The 21,467-nt window shown below is 46.8% G+C and overlaps 1 protein-coding gene across 1 annotated transcript in view; it reads right to left on the minus strand.

The window, feature by feature from the left end:
- Window positions 1-272: 272 nt before the first annotated feature.
- LOC139390895 (aryl-hydrocarbon-interacting protein-like 1) overlaps window positions 273-21,467 on the minus strand; it is a 32,789-nt gene continuing 11,594 nt past the window's right edge. Inside the window, exons 2-5 of the mRNA XM_071138283.1 lie at window positions 10,461-10,634; window positions 9,189-9,319; window positions 3,846-3,991; window positions 273-487 (exon numbers count right to left, since the gene is read on the minus strand). Of these exons, the coding sequence (XP_070994384.1) occupies window positions 273-487; window positions 3,846-3,991; window positions 9,189-9,319; window positions 10,461-10,634 (666 nt within the window). The remainder of the gene's footprint in view (window positions 488-3,845; window positions 3,992-9,188; window positions 9,320-10,460; window positions 10,635-21,467) is intronic.

The raw sequence follows: 21,467 nt of genomic DNA on the forward strand, positions 1-21,467 counted from the left end.
CATATCTGTCTCTTTATCTCCTGCTCTGTTATCTACCCCGCCTGTCCATCTCTCTACCTCGACACTCTCTGTTCTCTTCCCACTAGCCTTCTCCTTTTCCACTCCACCACCACCTCCATCTCAGCAGTGGCTGCTGTCTTCGCACTCCCCCCACCCCTTTACTTCTTGATTCTTCTCCTCTCTCACTCCGTCACTACTTCCCTCTTTTACAGTCGGGTCTGCTTCCCCTTCTTTCCTAACACTCCCCTCCGGTCTTCTTTACTTCCTCCTCCTCAGGGCCCCACTTTTCCTCTAGTTTCCCAGTAGTTCTTCTTATTGCTGACGTGCTTGTTCCAGAGGTTCTTAACCATCCTCTTATTTTCCTGATTGACGATGGGCTTGAACCTGGGCTCCAAACGCTCCAACATCCGGAAGTGCTTCCTGGCCTCCTGCTCGTTGCACAGAGCCAAGTGCGCCCTAGCCCGCTGGTACACTGCCTTGAAGATATCTACAGAGAAAGAGGAGGGAAGGATATAGGAGGGAAGGATAGAGGCGGGAAGGATAGAGGAGGGGAGGTGTAGAGGAGGGATAGAGGAGGGAAGGAGGAGGAGGAAGGAGTAGAGGAGGTAGGGGTAGACGAGGGAAGGATAGGAGGGGGGGTAAAAGAGAGAGGAAGGAAGGATAGGGGAGGAAGGGGTAAAGGAGGGGTAGAGGAGGGAAGGATAGAGGGGTGTAGAAGAGAGCGAGGAGGGAGGGATAGAGGAGGGAAGATAGAGGAGGGAGGGATAGAGGAAGGATAGAGGAGGGAGGGATAGAGGAAGGATAGAGGAGGGAGGGATAGAGGAGGGATAGAGGAGGGAGGGGTAGAGGAGGGAAGGATAGAAGGATAGTAGAGGGAGGGGTAGAAGAGAGATAGAGGAAGGGGTAGAGGAGGGAGGGATAGAGGAGGGAAGGATAGAAGAGAGATAGAGGAGGAAAGGATAGAGGAGGAAGGGGTAGAGGAGGGATAGAGGAGGAAGCGATAGAGGAGGGATAGAGGAGGAAAGGGTAGAGGAGGGAGGGATAGAGGAAGGGTAGAGGAGGGAGGGATAGAGGAAGGGTAGAGGAGGGAGGGGTAGAGGAGAGATAGAGGAGGGAGGGATAGAAGAGGGATAGAGGAGGGAGTGATTCAGGAGAGAAGGATAGAGGAGGCAGGGGTAGAAGAGAGATAGAGGAGGGAGGGGTGGAGGAGGGAGGGTAGAAGAGGGATGGAGGGGTAGAGGAGGGAGGGATAGAGGAGGGATAAAGGAGCAGTAGAGGAGGCAGGGGTGGAGGCAGGGATAGAGGAGGCAGGGATAGAGGAGGGTTAGAGGAGGGATAGAGAAGGGAGGGGTAGAGGAGGGATAGAGGAGGGGTAGAGGAGGCAGGGGTAGAGGAGGGATAGAGGAGGCAGGGGTAGAAGAGGGATAGAGGAGGGAGGGATAGAGGGGTAGAGGAGGCAGGGGTAGAGGAGGGATAGAGAAGGGAGGGGTAGAGGAGGGAAGGATAGAGGAGGGAAGGATAGAGGAGGCAGGGGTAGAGGATGGATAGAGGAGGGTGGGATAGAGGAGGGAAGGGTAGAGGAGGGGGGATAGAGGAGGGAAGGATAGAGAAGGCAGGGGTAGAGGAGGGATAGAGGAGGGAGGGGTAGAGGATGATAGAGGAGGGCGGGATAGAGGAGGGAGGGATAGAGGGAGGGGTAGAGGAGGTAAGGATAGAGGAGGGAGGGGTAGAGGAGGCATAGAGGAGGGAGTGATAGAGGAGGCAGGGGTAGAGGAGGGATAGATGAGGCAGGGGTAGAGGAAGGATAGAGGAGGGCGGGATAGAGGAGGGAAGGGTAGAGGAGGGATAGAGGAGGGAGGGGTAGAGGAGGGAAGGATAGAGGAGGCAGGGGTAGAGGAGGGATAGAGGAGGGAGGGGTAGAGGATGGATAGAGGAGGGCGGGATAGAGGAGGGAGGGATAGAGGAGGGAAGGGTAGAGGAGGGATAGAGGAGGGAGGGGTAGAGGAGGTAAGGATAGAGGAGGCAGGGATAGAGGAGGGATAGAGGAGGGAGGGGTAGAGGAGGCAGGAGTAGAAGAGGGATAGAGGAGGCAGGAATAGATAGAGGAGGTGTAGAGGAGGGTGGGGTAGAGAATACAGTAGAGGAAGACATTTGTAGAGGGAAGGAAATGGAAGAGTGAACAGTCAGAAAGAAGTAAGTAGGGACATAGCAAGAGGAGAAAAGGCAGGGAGAAATGAGAGAGAGGAAATAAGAGAGAGGGATATTGGAAGAGACAGGGAGAGATGGAGACAGAGTAAAATATGTGTAGTTAGAGATTGAGCGAGGGAACAGGAGACAGACCCAGAAAGTGGGTAAGAGAGGAAGAGAGAGAAGAAAAATACAAAGGGAGTGAGAGAACAGAAAGAGTGAAGGAGAAGGATATGATCAGTAAATCAATATCACATCCACTCCGTGATAAATCATTCAGATACAAAGGAAAATGAATATCACTCTTGACTGTTGTCTTTAGAAAACAGTACCTAGAGAATGAAACAGAGAGAGGAGACAGGTACAGGGAGAAGAGAGAGGGTGATGAAGAGAGAAACAGACGAAGAGGAGACAGGTACAGGGAGAAGAGAGAGGGTGATGAAGAGAGAAACAGACGAAGAGGAGACAGGTACAGAGAGAAGAGCGAGGGTGATGAAGAGAGAAACAGACGAAGAGGAGACCGGTACAGGAAGAGAGAGGGTGATGAAGAGAGAAACAGATGAAGAGGAGACGGGTACAGGAAGAGAGAGGGTGATGAAGAGAGAAACAGACGAAGAGGAGACAGGTACAGGGAGAAGAGAGAGGGTGACGAAGAGAGAAACAGACGAAGAAGAGACAGGTGCAGGAAGAGAGGGTGAGGAAGAGAGAAACAGAGGAAGAGGAGACAGGTACAGAGAGAAGAGAGAGGGTGAGGAAGAGAGAAACAGACGAAGAGGAGACAGGTACAGGGAGAGAGAGGGTGATGAAGGGAGAAACAGGCGAAGAGGAGACAGGTACAGGAAGAGAGGGTGATGAAGAGAAAAACAGACAAAGAGGAGACAGGTGCAGGAAGAGAGGGTGAAGAAGAGAGAAACAGACAAAGAGGAGACAGGTATAGGGAGAGAGAGGGTGATGAAGGGAGAAACAGACGAAGAGGAGACAGGTACAGGGAGAAGAGAGAGTGATGAAGAGAGAAACAGATGAAGAGGAGACAGGTACAGGGAGAGAGAGGGTGATGAAGGGAGAAACAGACAAAGAGGAGACCGGTACAGGGAGAGAGAGGGTGATGAAGGGAGAAACAGACGAAGAGGAGACCGGTACAGGGAGAAGAGAGAGGGTGATGAAGGGAGAAACAGACGAAGAGGAGACAGGTACAGAGAGAAGAGAGAGGGTGATGAAGGGAGAAACAGACGAAGAGGAGACCGGTACAGGGAGAAGAGAGAGGGTGATGAAGGGAGAAACAGACGAAGAGGAGACCGGTACAGGGAGAGAGAGGGTGATGAAGGGAGAAACAGACGAAGAGGAGACCGGTACAGGGAGAAGAGAGGGTGATGAAGAGAGAAACAGACAAAGAGGAGACCGGTACAGGGAGAAGAGAGGGTGATGAAGAGAGAAACAGACGAAGAGGAGACCGGTACAGGGAGAAGAGAGAGTGATGAAGGGAGAAAGAGACAAAGAGGAGACAGGTACAGGGAGAGAGAGGGTGATGAAGGGAGAAACAGATGAAGAGGAGACCGGTACAGGGAGAAGAGAGGGAACCCGACAGAGACGTGGACCGGTAAGAAACAAAGGAAGAGAAAAACATACAGAATGAGAGGTAGTGTGTGTGAGAAAAGTACATGTGTGTTTCTTGAGCAGCTTGGTGTTGAGCGCCACAACTTCCTGATATTCCCTGAGCTCCAGCAGACACGGGCTGAGGTTGAGAGTGTTCGGCACGCGCACCTTCTCCAGAGTCCCAGTCCTCCCTCCTCCCTTTATAGTCCACCTCCATGAGAGAGGGATGGGGAGGGAGGAAAGGAGGGAGAAGGGGGGGGGGGGGGGGGGGGGGGCAGAGAGAGAAATATAGGGATGGAAAGAGGGAGGGAGAGGCAGATATATTGATGACGGGAGGGAGGGGGATGTAGAGAGGGGAGGAATACATAGAGTGAGGGAAAAAGTGGGTGGGGGAGAGAGACAGAGGGAGACAGAGAGAGAAAATGGAGAAGGCTTGAGAGAGAGAGCGAGGGGGAGAGACAGAAAGAGTGGGAGGAGGGGGGTAACAGAGAGTAAGAGATGCCTGGGCGAGCGCTGTCACTAAATCTCCAAGGGTCTCTGTTATTTTTAGCTCCATCTCTCCTCTGTCTGTTCCGGTTCTGTTCTGCCAGTGTACCTACAACCCTATAGCCTTGCTCTTCTCTCGTCAGTGGAGTGGCAACAATGGAACATGATTAGAGCTTGTGAGATGGCATGAACCGATGGCTCTTACGCATCAAGTCTCTTAGAGGAGTCACCTTGTGTTCAAAAGAATATCCAAAAACACAAACATTATCCAACAAATGTCCTATTGCCTTTATGGATTGTCGTCATCATTCCTAACCATTTCATAACCACATTTATTCTGTTTTTCAGCTTGCCACTCTAATAAAGCGTTGTTTTCTCTCTAAACACTTATTTCCAAGTGTATTATCAGTTCTGTGACTAGATTAAGGTTGTTTCACACTGAATGAAAACCTTACCCTGAATGAACAGACCAATGAATGAATGAACATTCCACTTCATGGACACACCGTTGGAACACATCACTGAATTAAAATACCACTAAACTGACCGCTGAATGAGCTAACACACCTTGTTCTGAATGAAGTCCACATGCTCCAGGGCCTCCTTGGAATTCCCTGTGGCCTCGCTGTATTGCTCTGTTAGCAGGACGTTACCCTCCTTCTGCAGGAACGTGATGTCTTAACTTCTGCTGCCAGTTCATCCTCTCTCCCACGGACGGAGACCTCTGATTGGTCTGGGTTTCCAGACTGCTCTCTGCCTTCTTATTGGCTGTTTCATCCTTCATTGTAGCCTTATCTTTCACTCTAACAGTGATGGCGGTTTCACCCTTCGTTACAACCATGTTCCATGGTTTTTCATCTTTGCATTCATCCTCCTCCTTCACTTCGATCTCCTTGCTCTCATCCTACGCTGCATCCTCTTTCTCTTCTTCCTCTTCCTCCCCTTTCTTCCCCTCTTTCTCCTCCAGTATTTCTCCTTCTCCTCCAGTATTTCTCCTTCTCCTCCAGTATTTCTCCTTCTCCTCCAGTATTTCTCTTTCTCCTCCAGTATTTCTCCTTCTCCTCCAGTATTTCTCCTTCTCCTCCCAGTATTTCTCCTTCTCCTCCCAGTATTTCTCTTTCTCCTCCAGTATTTCTCCTTCTCCTCCAGTATTTCTCCTTCTCCTCCAGTATTTCTCCTTCTCCTCCAGTATTTCTCCTTCTCCTCCCAGTATTTCTCCTTCTCCTCCCAGTATTTCTCCTTCTCCTCCCAGTATTTCTCCTTCTCCTCCAGTATTTCTCCTTCTCCTCCCAGTATTTCTCCTTCTCCTCCAGTATTTCTCCTTCTCCTCCCAGTATTTCTCCTTCTCCTCCCAGTATTTCTCCTTCTCCTCCAGTATTTCTCCTTCTCCTCCCAGTATTTCTCCTTCTCCTCACAGTATTTCTCCTTCTCCTCCAGTATTTCTCCTTCTCCTCCCAGTATTTCTCCTTCTCCTCCCAGTATTTCTCCTTCTCCTCCAGTATTTCTCCTTCTCCTCCCAGTATTTCCCCCTCATTCTATCAGCGAAGGCCCTCCACTCTTTGTGTACCAGAGAGGCAAGTGTATGTCCGGGTTGGACACCATGTGAAAGCATTTATTGGCTTCCTTCTCGTTCCACACTGGGCAGCATGGGCAGGACTGCCATCTTTTGAAGAAAGCTTGGATTGAGACTTTGCCTAGACGGGGTCTGGGGGAGGACCATTTTAGAGGTCAGGGGTATTCAGACAAACCTTTAACATTAAATGAACACTCAAAATTCGATGACTTTGTTACTTTGAGATTTTCAGGGGATTAAATATTATTTTAAACATTTTTCTTATGTGGCTTGACCCTATTCAGACAGTAGTGAAATGACATGGGGAGACAGAGGGAAGGTCAGTGGGAATGCTCTGCAAATCAAATACTATTATAGTGCTAATGGCAGTGGGTCACCAAATCAGAGATTGCTGTCTTCTTGTCCATACACTGCTTTCAAGGTAAGGATACAAACCTTTTATATTTTGTCATTTTGGTGAACTATCTCTTTAAAATAGGTCTGGAAGAAAATCCGGCTTCCTCCCCAGGAGGATTGTCCTTCCCTGATCTATGCTTCCCAAATGATTGGTGTTTGAAGATGTTCTTGTTATAACAATTAATTTCTCAAAATCACCCAACCTTGAAGAGAAATCTAATAAACATCAATATCCTAGGGTTTATGCCAACGAGTTGAATATCCTTGCCATCATCTTACATAGACAAAATAGGATGTGTTTATGAGTTGCAAGTCCCCCCCTACCATTTCTGACTAGAATCCGCATTATACTAATATGTCAAAAAAAAGGATGTTCAAGGCCTGGAGAAATGAATATCCAATGCTTATTTGCATGACTTATTCAAAACTGTCCATGAAAGGCTGTAAAAATACAAAGCCTCGTATAAATCATTTTCAACCAGACACGAAGGCCTGTCAGATTTCAAATCTGTGATTCCACTGGCAAAACGGGGAAGACGTGCAGTAATGAACTACTGTCTGGTAGTGTGGGGAAAACAGTCGTGTTGTTGCTGACAAACACAGTAATTACCCTATAGTTTGGGCCATTGGTAAGAATGAGAATTGTTCCGCTGGTCAGACTAAATAAAGTCAATTGATAACGAAATCTCCTGAAGAGAAGATTACATCAATCTTCCCCCAGGTATTAGTATATTTATTGTACCCCCTCTAGAATCAAAACTTACACTTTTGGGTTGACAAAATGATTTTGATATGTACCATTCAGCAGGTCACTACCAAACTTCCCTTTTAAAACGTGCTGTAGGTCTGTCTGTCTGTCTGCTGCTTTTTCGTTGTCCCAGCCTAAATACCAATCACCAAACGAGGGGACTAATGCAAGTGTGGATTAAATCGATTTTAGTACATGCTGTCAAAAGGCTGAATAGGGACGGGAGTAACGGAAATCGAATTGTGTTGACAACACTGTACACACTGTACATACTGCTCTTTAAACCGTTTCATCGTCTGAGTGGAGAACGTTCTCTCTCCATTCAGCTCCACTCTAATCTTGATGGGCGTTTCTTTACAACTCGCATCCAATCCCGTTTGATCCCTTACATAACTAAACCAATAATATGCTTCAATGTGCGCTGTGGCAAGACGCGACAATGATAGAGGTACCGCGCGTGATATTAAATTGCGGTCGCAGATGCTTCGATTTCAAAACGATTTGGAGCACAGTTGAAAAGTAAAAATTGTATACGCACTATACAATGGACAAATACAAATAATAAAAGCAGTACTTTCCAATGGGTGAGATATAAGAGGTGTGGCGTGAGAAGCGTGTCAAATGTATGTGTCTCACGACCAATGCCGTCAATTGGCAGCTCTGAGGATAGGCCTTAAAGCCAATTGAAATGCTTGATCAGAAATTTGTGGACGTAGGCTCCTTATGAAGGGTGTGACGCAATCGCGGAGTCTCCGTACGCATGCAGAGGCCAAATCGAGCTCTGAACCGCATATCAGTGCGCCTACCAAATTTTGTAACAGTGTGGTTGAAGGTAGGTGGGGCGGGAGGTCCTGTATAAACACAAACTAACTTCCTTGACAACGTCCTTCACAACAGCTCTGATCTGCTATACAAAGCACAAGTAGTATGAATGCCCTGACTTCTGCAGAGGCCGTATCACCGTAAATGCGGCATTGCCACAATGCAGAAGGCGGATTGACCATACAATTCCTCTTAGGCCTCTTATAGTAGGACAGGGGGAGGGGGAGATGGAAGCATGGAGAGAGAAGGGGAGAGAGAGAGATGTTATTAATGGAAGCTGGAGAGAGAGAACGAGAGAGAGAGACAGAGACTATATTAAGGTATACGATGGAAATATTAATCAATATTCACTACTATCTTTGAAATTGAGGCTTGATTAGAATGGATTCACCAGTGTAGTGTCATTAACCAATATGAAATAGCTGTGATAGTCATAGTCATTCATATAGGCCTGTGCATGCTTGAATATGGTACATCGCCAATTACTGTGTTTTCTTATCAGCGCAGAACACGTCAAACCTACTGAGGGATTTAATGTGTGTGTGTGTGTGTGTGTGTGTGTGTGTGCATGAGATGGCGTGTGTGAGAGAGAGACAGAGGGAGAGACATAGAGCGTTTGCGTGTGAGAGAGCTGAGGAGTGAGAGAGAGAGAGAGAGAGAGAGAAAAAAGAGAGAAATATAAAAGAGAGAGACTGAGAAAGAAACAGAGAGTGTCCTTCTGACTCAGGCCCCTGTCTCAGAAACGCCACCTAATCCTGTCTCTCTGAGGAGTGGGCTGGAATGCCCGGTTTAGATCCCCATTGATGGCTCTCCTCTCTTTTCCGCTCTATTTCATCCCCACTTCCCTCTTTCATTCTGCCAACATTTAAATAGATTTCTTCATAGCCTCTGGCAACAACAGAGCTCCACGGAGAGCCTCTGCCGACTCAGAGTCCCTCTCAGAAAGAAGATGTCTCCCCAGATGGAGGGAAGGATTGAAGGAGGGGATGGCAGATAGGAAGTGATGGAGAATAGAAGATAATATGACACGACAAGGGGAGGGAAGAGAGTGAGAGATGGCAAATGGGAAAGGAGGAGATTGAGGAAAGGTGCTCTCGTAGGTGAGAAGAAGGAAGGTACTAGGAACCAGCAGGCAGGCCATTCCCATAAGCCTCATTATGACTGGAGAGAGAGAGAGAGAGAGAGAGAGAGAGAGAGAGAGAGAGAGAGAGAGAGAGAGAGAGAGAGAGAGAGAGAGAGAGAGAGAGAGAGAGAGAGAGAGAGAGAGAGAGAGAGAGAGAGAGAGAGAGAGAGAGAGAGAGAGATGTTTTAGGCCAAGAAAGGACAGTGTCTCAGGGTTCAGTATGATTCATAGGGTACTGAGCTATATATTGTATGTCAGACTCCTTGAGGATTATGGAGACAATCATAGAAGGCAGCACAGTGCTAATCCCTGGAAATGTGGAAAATTCCTTCATCTTCTCATCCTTGTCCAATATCCACAAATCCCGCTTGTAGGAGAAGGGGTCTCCCATCTGGGGAGAGCAGGGGCGACAGGCAGAGCAAATGAAAAAATCATCCAGGGTCTAGTTTAATAACGCACACGGTAGCACAACGTTTTGCCACTGAAAATGAAAATTAGCATTTCTTACTGGACAAGACCTTTTTGTCCCTCCTAGTTTTCTTCATTTGGTGCCAAATGAACATGACCCAGCTCCACTTGGCTGAGGAGTTAATGTTGGTTAGTGGTATTGGAGATCCTTAGGACGTCCCTACACTTAACCCTTACCTTAATCATTTTAAACGGGGTAATGACATCCCAAGGATCCAGGTTGTTGTTACTGCCTCCGCCTGTACCCCTGGTGGTTAGTGGCTGGTTGCATAACCCGTTTTGTTTGTGAGCTGAGTGGTTGAGGCAGGATGTGATGTTGTTTGTTGGAGACAGAGAGAGAAGGCTGTGTTTGGAGTTGACTTGTAATGTAACTGTATTTGTGGGCGCCAAGATGTGTTTGTTTGGACAGATGTGTGTGATCGGCAGTGGTGTGTGTGTGTGTGTGTGTGTGTCTGTCTGTCTGTGTGTCTGTCTGTGTGTGTGTGTGTGCGTCTGTCTGTGTGTGTGTGTGTGTGTGTGTGTGTGTGTGTGTGTGTGTGTGTCTGTGTGTGTAGGTGTGTTGCTGCATGTGTTTAGATATGTTTCAGTAAACAGTGGGGGGTGTACCGCTAATGGGATGTGCCAATTATCACTGGTGTGTGTGTGTATGTGTTGTGTGTATTATCACTGGTGTGTGTGTGTACGACCTGTTAAACCTGTGTGTTGTGTGTAATGCATTCAACCCCTTTTTTCTCCTCTCCCTTTAACCCTTCCCCAAACCATAGCTGAACACTTAGTGGACAAACATTAAGAACACCTGCTCAACATGTGGCAGCATCCCTGTGGAACGCTTTCGACACCTTGTAGAGTCCATGCCCCAAAAGGGGGGGGTTCAACTCAATATTGGGAAGGTGTTCCTAATGTTTTGTACCCTCAGTGTATATTCAGAATGTTACCTGATTGATAAGGGGGGGGAATAAGGGGGAGGGGGGGGGGGGGAGAATGTTCCCATCCACATCGACGGGGCAGCAGTAGAACTTCGAGTTCCTCTGTGTCCAAATCAGGACTTACAATGGTCCACTCACACTTGCACAGTCGTGAAGAAGGCATAACAACGCCTTTTCCCCCTTAGAAAGGTGAAAAGGTTTGGCATGGGCCCTCAAATCCTCAAAAAGTTCTACAGCTGCACCATTGAGAGCATCTTGACTGGCTGCGTCACTGCTTGGTATGGCAACAGCACCGCCCTCAATTACATGTTGCTACAGAGGGGGGTGCGGACAGCGCAGTACATCACTGGGGCCGAGCTCCCTGCCATCCAGGACCTCTATACCAGGTGGTGTGGAAGGAAAGTGATTAAAGACTCCAGCCACCTAAGCCATAAACAGTTATCTATGCTTCTGCATGGCAAGCGGTACCAGTCTGAGTTGACCCTTGTATTTTATTTTTAATTTGTGTCTTTATGCACACTCACAGGACTCTACACACTCGCACACACTGACATTCCAACACATACATAACACCCACAGATATTTATACTGACTCTACACACACTCACATACTATCATCATTCACGCTGCAGCTTCTCTGTTTATCATATATCCTGATGCCTAGTCACCTTACCCCTATATATACAGTACCAGTCAAAAGTTTGGACACACCTACTCATTCAAGTGTTTTTCTTCATATTACTATTTTCTACATTGTAGAATAATAGTGAAGACATCAAAACTATGAAATAACACATGGAATTATGTAGTAACCAAAAAAAGTGTTAAACAAATCAAAATATATATTCAGATTTGAGATTCTTCAAAGGAGCCAACCCTTGCCTTGATGACAGCTTTGCACACTCTTGGCATTCTCTCAACCAGTTTGACCTGGAATGCTTTTCCAACAGTCTTGAAGGAGGTCCCACATATTCTGAGCAATTGTTGGCTGCTTTTCCTTCACTCTGCGGTCCAACTCATCTCAAACCATCTCAATTGGGTTGAGGTCGGGTGGTTGTGGAGGCCAGGTCATCTGATGTAGCACTCCATCACTTTCCTTCTTGGTCAAATAGCCCTTACACAGCCTGGAGGTGTGTTGGGTCATTGTACTGTTGAAAAACAATTGATATTCCCACTAAGTGCAAACCAGATAGGATGGCGTATCACTACAGAGTGCTGAAGTAGCCATGCAGGTTAAGTGTGCCTTGAATTCTAAATAAGTCACTGACAGTGTGACCAGAAATCACCCCCACCCCATCACACCTCCTCCTCCGTGCTTCACGGTGGGAACCACAAATCCGTTCACCTACTCTGCGTCTCAGAAAGACATGGCAGTTGGAACCAAAAATCGCAAATTTGGACTCATCAGACCAAAGGACAGATTTCCACCGGTCTAACGTCCATAGCTCATGTTTCTTGGCGCAAGCAAGTCTCTTCTTATTATTGGTGTCCATTAGTAGTTGTTTCTTTGCAGCAATTCGACCATGAAGGCCTGATTCACGCAGTCTCCTCTGAACTGTTGATGTTAAGATGTGTCTGTTACTTGAACTCTGTGAAGCATTTATTTGGGTTGCAATTTCTAAGGCTGGTAACTCTAATGAACATATCCTCTGAGCAGAGGTAACTCTGGGTCTTCCTTTCCTGTAGCGGTCCTCTTGAGAGACAGTTTCATCATAGCGCTTGATAGTTTCTGAATTGACACACTGGATTCAACCTACATACTCATACATGCTTACACTGAGACTAAAACACACACATACACACACACACTACATATACACACACACACATAACACGCGCACAGATGCATACTGACACCACATACTTTCAACCCATAAGCTGCTGCTGCTGTCTATTATCTATCTAGTTGCCTAGTCACTTTACCCCTACCTATATGTACATAACTACCTAAATTACCTTGTACCCCTCCACATCGACTCAGTACTGGTACTCCCTGTTTATACTCTAGCCATGTTATTACCTCGTACCCATCCACAGACTCAGTACTGCTACTCCCTGTTTATACTCTAGCCATGTTATTACCTCGTACCCATCCACAGACTCAGTACTGCTACTCCCTGTTTATACTCTAGCCATGTTATTACCTCGTACCCCTACACGTCGACTCAGTACTGCTACTCCCTGTTTATACTCTAGCCATGTTATTACCTCGTACCCATCCACATCGACTCAGTACTGCTACTCCCTGTTTATACTCTAGCCATGGTATTACCTCGTACCCATCCACATCGACTCAGTACTGCTACTCCCTGTTTATACTCTAGCCATGTTATTACCTCGTACCCCTCCACATCGACTCAGTACTGCTACTCCCTGTTTATACTCTAGTCATGTTATTACCTCGTACCCCTCCACATCTACTCAGTACTGGTACTCCCTGTTTATACTCTAGTCATGTTATTACCTCGTACCCCTCCACATCGACTCAGTACTGCTACTCCCTGTTTATACTCTAGCCATGTTATTACCTCGTACCCCTCCACATTGACTCAGTACTGCTACTCCATTTATACTCTAGCCATGTTATTACCTCGTACCCCTCCACATCGACTCAGTACTGCTACTCCCTGTTTATACTCTAGTCATGTTATTACCTCGTACCCCTCCACATCGACTCAGTACTGCAACTCCTTGTTTATACTCTAGTCATGTAATTACCTCGTACCCCTCCACATCGACTCAGTACTGGTACTCCCTATTTATACTCTAGTCATGTTATTACCTCGTACCCCTCCACATCGACTCAGTACTGCTACTCCCTGTTTATACTCTAGCCATGTTATTACCTCGTACCCCTCCACATTGACTCAGTACTGCGACTCTGTTTATACTCTAGCCATGTTATTACCTCGTACCCCTCCACATCGACTCAGTACTGCTACTCCCTGTTTATACTCTAGCCATGTTATTACCTCGTACCCCTCCACATCGACTCAGTACTGCTACTCCCTGTTTATACTCTAGCCATGTTATTACCTCGTACCCCTCCACAGACTCAGTACTGCTACTCCCTGTTTATACTCTAGCCATGTTATTACCTCGTACCACCCCACATCGACTCAGTACTGCTACTCCCTGTTTATACTCTAGCCATGTTATTACCTCGTACCCCTCCACATCGACTCAGTACTGCTACTCCCTGTTTATACTCTAGCCATGTTATTACCTCGTACCCCTCCACAGACTAAGTACTGCTACTCCCTGTTTATACTCTAGCCATGTTATTACCTCGTACCCCTCCACAGACTCTTTACTGCTACTCCCTGTTTATACTCTAGCCATGTTATTACCTCGTACCCCTCCACAGACTCAGTACTGCTACTCCCTGTTTATACTCTAGCCATGTTATTACCTCGTACCCATCCACAGACTCAGTACTGCTACTCCCTGTTTATACTCTAGCCATGTTATTACCTCGTACCCCTCCACATCGACTCAGTACTGCTACTCCCTGTTTATACTCTAGCCATGTTATTACCTCGTACCCATCCACAGACTCAGTACTGCTACTCCCTGTTTATACTCTAGCCATGTTATTACCTCGTACCCCTCCACATCGACTCAGTACTGCTACTCCCTGTTTATACTCTAGCCATGTTATTACCTCGTACCCCTCCACAGACTCAGTACTGCTACTCCCTGTTTATACTCTAGCCATGTTATTACCTCGTACCCCTCCACATCGACTCAGTACTGCTACTCCCTGTTTATACTCTAGCCATGTTATTACCTCGTACCCCTCCACAGACTCAGTACTGCTACTCCCTGTTTATACTCTAGCCATGTTATTACCTCGTACCCATCCACAGACTCAGTACTGCTACTCCCTGTTTATACTCTAGCCATGATATTACCTCGTACCCCTCCACACAGACTCAGTACTGCTACTCCCTGTTTATACTCTAGCCATGTTATTACCTCATACCCCTCCACAGACTCAGTACTGCTACTCCCTGTTTATACTCTAGCCATGTTATTACCTCGTACCACCCCACATCGACTCAGTACTGCTACTCCCTGTTTATACTCTAGCCATGTTATTACCTCGTACCCAATCACATCGACTCAGTACTGCTACTCCCTGTTTATACTCTAGCCATGTTATTACCTCGTACCCCTCCACATCGACTCAGTACTGCTACTCCCTGTTTATACTCTAGCCATGTTATTACCTCGTACCCCTACACATCGACTCAGTACTGCTACTCCCTGTTTATACTCTAGCCATGTTATTACCTCGTACCCATCCACATCGACTCAGTACTGCTACTCCCTGTTTATACTCTAGCCATGTTATTACCTCGTACCCCTCCACATCGACTCAGTACTGCTACTCCCTATTTATACTCTAACCATGTTATTACCTCGTACCCCTCCACATCGACTCAGTACTGCTACTCCCTGTTTATACTCTAGCCATGTTATTACCTCGTACCCATCCACATCGACTCATTACTGCTACTCCCTGTTTATACTCTAGCCATGTTATTACCTCGTACCCCTCCACATCGACTCAGTACTGCTACTCCCTGTTTATACTCTAGCCATGTTATTACCTCGTACCCATCCACATCGACTCAGTACTGCTACTCCCTGTTTATACTCTAGCCATGTTATTACCTCGTACCCCTCCACATCGACTCAGTACTGCTACTCCCTGTTTATACTCTAGCCATGTTATTACCTCGTACCCCTCCACATCGACTCAGTACTGCTACTCCCTGTTTACACTCTAGCCATGTTATTACCTCGTACCCATCCACAGACTCAGTACTGCTACTCCCTGTTTATACTCTAGCCATGTTATTACCTCGTACCCCTCCACATCGACTCAGTACTGCTACTCCCTGTTTATACTCTAGCCATGTTATTACCTCGTACCCCTCCACATCGACTCAGTACTGCTACTCCCTGTTTATACTCTAGCCATGTTATTACCTCGTACCCATCCACATCGACTCAGTACTGCTACTCCCTGTTTATACTCTAGCCATGTTATTACCTCGTACCCCTCCACAGACTCAGTACTGCTACTCCCTGTTTATACTCTAGCCATGTTATTACCTCGTACCCCTCCACATCGACTCAGTACTGCTACTCCCTGTTTATACTCTAGCCATGTTATTACCTCGTACCCATCCACAGACTCAGTACTGCTACTCCCTGTTCATACTCTAGCCATGTTATTACCTCGTACCCATCCACATCGACTCAGTACTGCTACTCCCTGTTTATACTCTAGCCATGTTATTACCTCGTACCCCTCCACAGACTCAGTACTGCTACTCCCTGTTTATACTCTAGCCATGTTATTACCTCGTACCCCTCCACATCGACTCAGTACTGCTACTCCCTGTTTATACTCTAGCCATGTTATTACCTCGTACCCCTCCACATCGACTCAGTACTGCTACTCCCTGTTTATACTCTAGCCATGTTATTACCTCGTACCCCTCCACATCGACTCAGTACTGCTACTCCCTATTTATACTCTAACCATGTTATTACCTCGTACCCCTCCACATCGACTCAGTACTGCTACTCCCTGTTTATACTCTAGCCATGTTATTACCTCGTACCCATCCACATCGACTCATTACTGCTACTCCCTGTTTATACTCTAGCCATGTTATTACCTCGTACCCCTCCACATCGACTCAGTACTGCTACTCCCTGTTTATACTCTAGCCATGTTATTACCTCGTACCCATCCACATCGACTCAGTACTGCTACTCCCTGTTTATACTCTAGCCATGTTATTACCTCGTACCCCTCCACATCGACTCAGTACTGCTACTCCCTGTTTATACTCTAGCCATGTTATTACCTCGTACCCCTCCACATCGACTCAGTACTGCTACTCCCTGTTTACACTCTAGCCATGTTATTACCTCGTACCCATCCACAGACTCAGTACTGCTACTCCCTGTTTATACTCTAGCCATGTTATTACCTCGTACCCCTCCACATCGACTCAGTACTGCTACTCCCTGTTTATACTCTAGCCATGTTATTACCTCGTACCCCTCCACATCGACTCAGTACTGCTACTCCCTGTTTATACTCTAGCCATGTTATTACCTCGTACCCATCCACATCGACTCAGTACTGCTACTCCCTGTTTATACTCTAGCCATGTTATTACCTCGTACCCCTCCACAGACTCAGTACTGCTACTCCCTGTTTATACTCTAGCCATGTTATTACCTCGTACCCCTCCACATCGACTCAGTACTGCTACTCCCTGTTTATACTCTAGCCATGTTATTACCTCGTACCCATCCACAGACTCAGTACTGCTACTCCCTGTTCATACTCTAGCCATGTTATTACCTCGTACCCATCCACAGACTCAGTACTGCTACTCCCTGTTTATACTGTAGCCATGTTATTACCTCGTACCCCTCCACATCGACTCAGTACTGCTACTCCCTGTTTATACTCTAGCCATGTTATTACCTCGTACCCCTCCACAGACTCAGTACTGCTACTCCCTGTTTATACTCTAGCCATGTTATTACCTCGTACCCATCCACAGACTCAGTACTGCTACTCCCTGTTTATACTCTAGCCATGATATTACCTCGTACCCCTCCACACAGACTCAGTACTGCTACTCCCTGTTTATACTCTAGCCATGTTATTACCTCATACCCCTCCACAGACTCAGTACTGCTACTCCCTGTTTATACTCTAGCCATGTTATTACCTCGTACCACCCCACATCGACTCAGTACTGCTACTCCCTGTTTATACTCTAGCCATGTTATTACCTCGTACCCAATCACATCGACTCAGTACTGCTACTCCCTGTTTATACTCTAGCCATGTTATTACCTCGTACCCCTCCACATCGACTCAGTACTGCTACTCCCTGTTTATACTCTAGCCATGTTATTACCTCGTACCCCTACACATCGACTCAGTACTGCTACTCCCTGTTTATACTCTAGCCATGTTATTACCTCGTACCCATCCACATCGACTCAGTACTGCTACTCCCTGTTTATACTCTAGCCATGTTATTACCTCGTACCCCTCCACATCGACTCAGTACTGCTACTCCCTATTTATACTCTAACCATGTTATTACCTCGTACCCCTCCACATCGACTCAGTACTGCTACTCCCTGTTTATACTCTAGCCATGTTATTACCTCGTACCCATCCACATCGACTCATTACTGCTACTCCCTGTTTATACTCTAGCCATGTTATTACCTCGTACCCCTCCACATCGACTCAGTACTGCTACTCCCTGTTTATACTCTAGCCATGTTATTACCTCGTACCCATCCACATCGACTCAGTACTGCTACTCCCTGTTTATACTCTAGCCATGTTATTACCTCGTACCCCTCCACATCGACTCAGTACTGCTACTCCCTGTTTATACTCTAGCCATGTTATTACCTCGTACCCCTCCACATCGACTCAGTACTGCTACTCCCTGTTTACACTCTAGCCATGTTATTACCTCGTACCCATCCACAGACTCAGTACTGCTACTCCCTGTTTATACTCTAGCCATGTTATTACCTCGTACCCCTCCACATCGACTCAGTACTGCTACTCCCTGTTTATACTCTAGCCATGTTATTACCTCGTACCCCTCCACATCGACTCAGTACTGCTACTCCCTGTTTATACTCTAGCCATGTTATTACCTCGTACCCATCCACATCGACTCAGTACTGCTACTCCCTGTTTATACTCTAGCCATGTTATTACCTCGTACCCCTCCACAGACTCAGTACTGCTACTCCCTGTTTATACTCTAGCCATGTTATTACCTCGTACCCCTCCACATCGACTCAGTACTGCTACTCCCTGTTTATACTCTAGCCATGTTATTACCTCGTACCCATCCACAGACTCAGTACTGCTACTCCCTGTTCATACTCTAGCCATGTTATTACCTCGTACCCATCCACAGACTCAGTACTGCTACTCCCTGTTTATACTGTAGCCATGTTATTACCTCGTACCCCTCCACATCGACTCAGTACTGCTACTCCCTGTTTATACTCTAGCCATGTTATTACCTCGTACCCATCCACAGACTCAGTACTGCTACTCCCTGTTTATACTCTAGCCATGTTATTACCTCGTACCCCTCCACAGACTCAGTACTGCTACTCCCTGTTTATACTCTAGCCATGTTATTACCTCGTACCCCTCCACATCGACTCAGTACTGCTACTCCCTGTTTATACTCTAGCCATGTTATTACCTCGTACCCATCCACAGACTCAGTACTGCTACTCCCTGTTTATACTCTAGCCATGTTATTACCTCGTACCCCTACACATCGACTCAGTACTGCTACTCCCTGTTTATACTCTAGCCATGTTATTACCTCATACCCATCCACATCGACTCAGTACTGCTACTCCCTGTTTATACTCTAGCCATGTTATTACCTCGTACCCATCCACAGACTCAGTACTGCTACTCCCTGTTTATACTCTAGCCATGTTATTACCTCGTTCCCCTCCACATCGACTCAGTACTGCTACTCCCTGTTTATACTCTAGCCATGTTATTACCTCGTACCCCTCCACATCGACTCAGTACTGCTACTCCCTGTTTATACTCTAGCCATGTTATTACCTCGTACCCCTCCACATCGACTCAGTACTGCTACTCCCTGTTTATACTCTAGCCATGTTATTACCTCGTACCTCACCACAGACTCAGTACTGCTACTCCCTGTTTATACTCTAGCCATGTTATTACCTCGTACCCCTCCACATCGACTCAGTACTGCTACTCCCTGTTTATACTCTAGCCATGTTATTACCTCGTACCCATCCACATCGACTCAGTACTGCTACTCCCTGTTTATACTCTAGCCATGTTATTACCTCGTACCCCTCCACATCGACTCAGTACTGCTACTCCCTGTTTATACTCTAGCCATGTTATTACCTCGTACCCATCCACATCGACTCATTACTGCTACTCCCTGTTTATACTCTAGCCATGTTATTACCTCGTACCCCTCCACATCGACTCAGTACTGCTACTCCCTGTTTATACTCTAGCCATGTTATTACCTCGTACCCATCCACATCGACTCAGTACTGCTACTCCCTGTTTATACTCTAGCCATGTTATTACCTCGTACCCCTCCACATCGACTCAGTACTGCTACTCCCTGTTTATACTCTAGCCATGTTATTACCTCGTACCCCTCCACATCGACTCAGTACTGCTACTCCCTGTTTACACTCTAGCCATGTTATTACCTCGTACCCATCCACAGACTCAGTACTGCTACTCCCTGTTTATACTCTAGCCATGTTATTACCTCGTACCCCTCCACATCGACTCAGTACTGCTACTCCCTGTTTATACTCTAGCCATGTTATTACCTCGTACCCCTCCACATCGACTCAGTACTGCTACTCCCTGTTTATACTCTAGCCATGTTATTACCTCGTACCCATCCACATCGACTCAGTACTGCTACTCCCTGTTTATACTCTAGCCATGTTATTACCTCGTACCCCTCCACAGACTCAGTACTGCTACTCCCTGTTTATACTCTAGCCATGTTATTACCTCGTACCCCTCCACATCGACTCAGTACTGCTACTCCCTGTTTATACTCTAGCCATGTTATTACCTCGTACCCATCCACAGACTCAGTACTGCTACTCCCTGTTCATACTCTAGCCATGTTATTACCTCGTACCCATCCACAGACTCAGTACTGCTACTCCCTGTTTATACTGTAGCCATGTTATTACCTCGTACCCCTCCACATCGACTCAGTACTGCTACTCCCTGTTTATACTCTAGCCATGTTATTACCTCGTACCCATCCACAGACTCAGTACTGCTACTCCCTGTTTATACTCTAGCCATGTTATTACCTCGTACCCCTCCACAGACTCAGTACTGCTACTCCCTGTTTATACTCTAGCCATGTTATTACCTCGTACCCCTCCACATCGACTCAGTACTGCTACTCCCTGTTTATACTCTAGCCATGTTATTACCTCGTACCCATCCACAGACTCAGTACTGCTACTCCCTGTTTATACTCTAGCCATGTTATTACCTCGTACCCCTACACATCGACTCAGTACTGCTACTCCCTGTTTATACTCTAGCCATGTTATTACCTCATACCCATCCACATCGACTCAGTACTGCTACTCCCTGTTTATACTCTAGCCATGTTATTACCTCGTACCCATCCACAGACTCAGTACTGCTACTCCCTGTTTATACTCTAGCCATGTTATTACCTCGTTCCCCTCCACATCGACTCAGTACTGCTACTCCCTGTTTATACTCTAGCCATGTTATTACCTCGTACCCCTCCACATCGACTCAGTACTGCTACTCCCTGTTTATACTCTAGCCATGTTATTACCTCGTACCCCTCCACATCGACTCAGTACTGCTACTCCCTGTTTATACTCTAGCCATGTTATTACCTCGTACCTCACCACAGACTCAGTACTGCTACTCCCTGTTTATACTCTAGCCATGTTATTACCTCGTACCCCTCCACATCGACTCAGTACTGCTACTCCCTGTTTATACTCTAGCCATGTTATTACCTCGTACCCATCCACATCGACTCAGTACTGCTACTCCCTGTTTATACTCTAGCCATGTTATTACCTCGTACCCATCCACATCGACTCAGTACTGCTACTCCCTGTTTATACTCTAGCCATGTTATTACCTCGTACCCCTCCACAGACTCAGTACTGCTACTCCCTGTTTACACTCTAGCCATGTTATTACCTCGTACCCCTCCACATCGACTCAGTACTGCTACTCCCTGTTTATACTCTAGCCATGTTATTACCTCGTACCCATCCACAGACTCAGTACTGCTACTCCCTGTTCATACTCTAGCCATGTTATTACCTCGTACCCATCCACAGACTCAGTACTGCTACTCCCTGTTTATACTCTAGCCATGTTATTACCTCGTACCCCTCCACATCGACTCAGTACTGCTACTCCCTGTTTATACTCTAGCCATGTTATTACCTCGTACCCATCCACAGACTCAGTACTGCTACTCCCTGTTTATACTCTAGCCATGTTATTACCTC

Source organism: Oncorhynchus clarkii, chromosome 31 (genome assembly GCF_045791955.1).
Source record: "Oncorhynchus clarkii lewisi isolate Uvic-CL-2024 chromosome 31, UVic_Ocla_1.0, whole genome shotgun sequence".
In the NCBI taxonomy this organism is placed as follows: domain Eukaryota; kingdom Metazoa; phylum Chordata; class Actinopteri; order Salmoniformes; family Salmonidae; genus Oncorhynchus; species Oncorhynchus clarkii.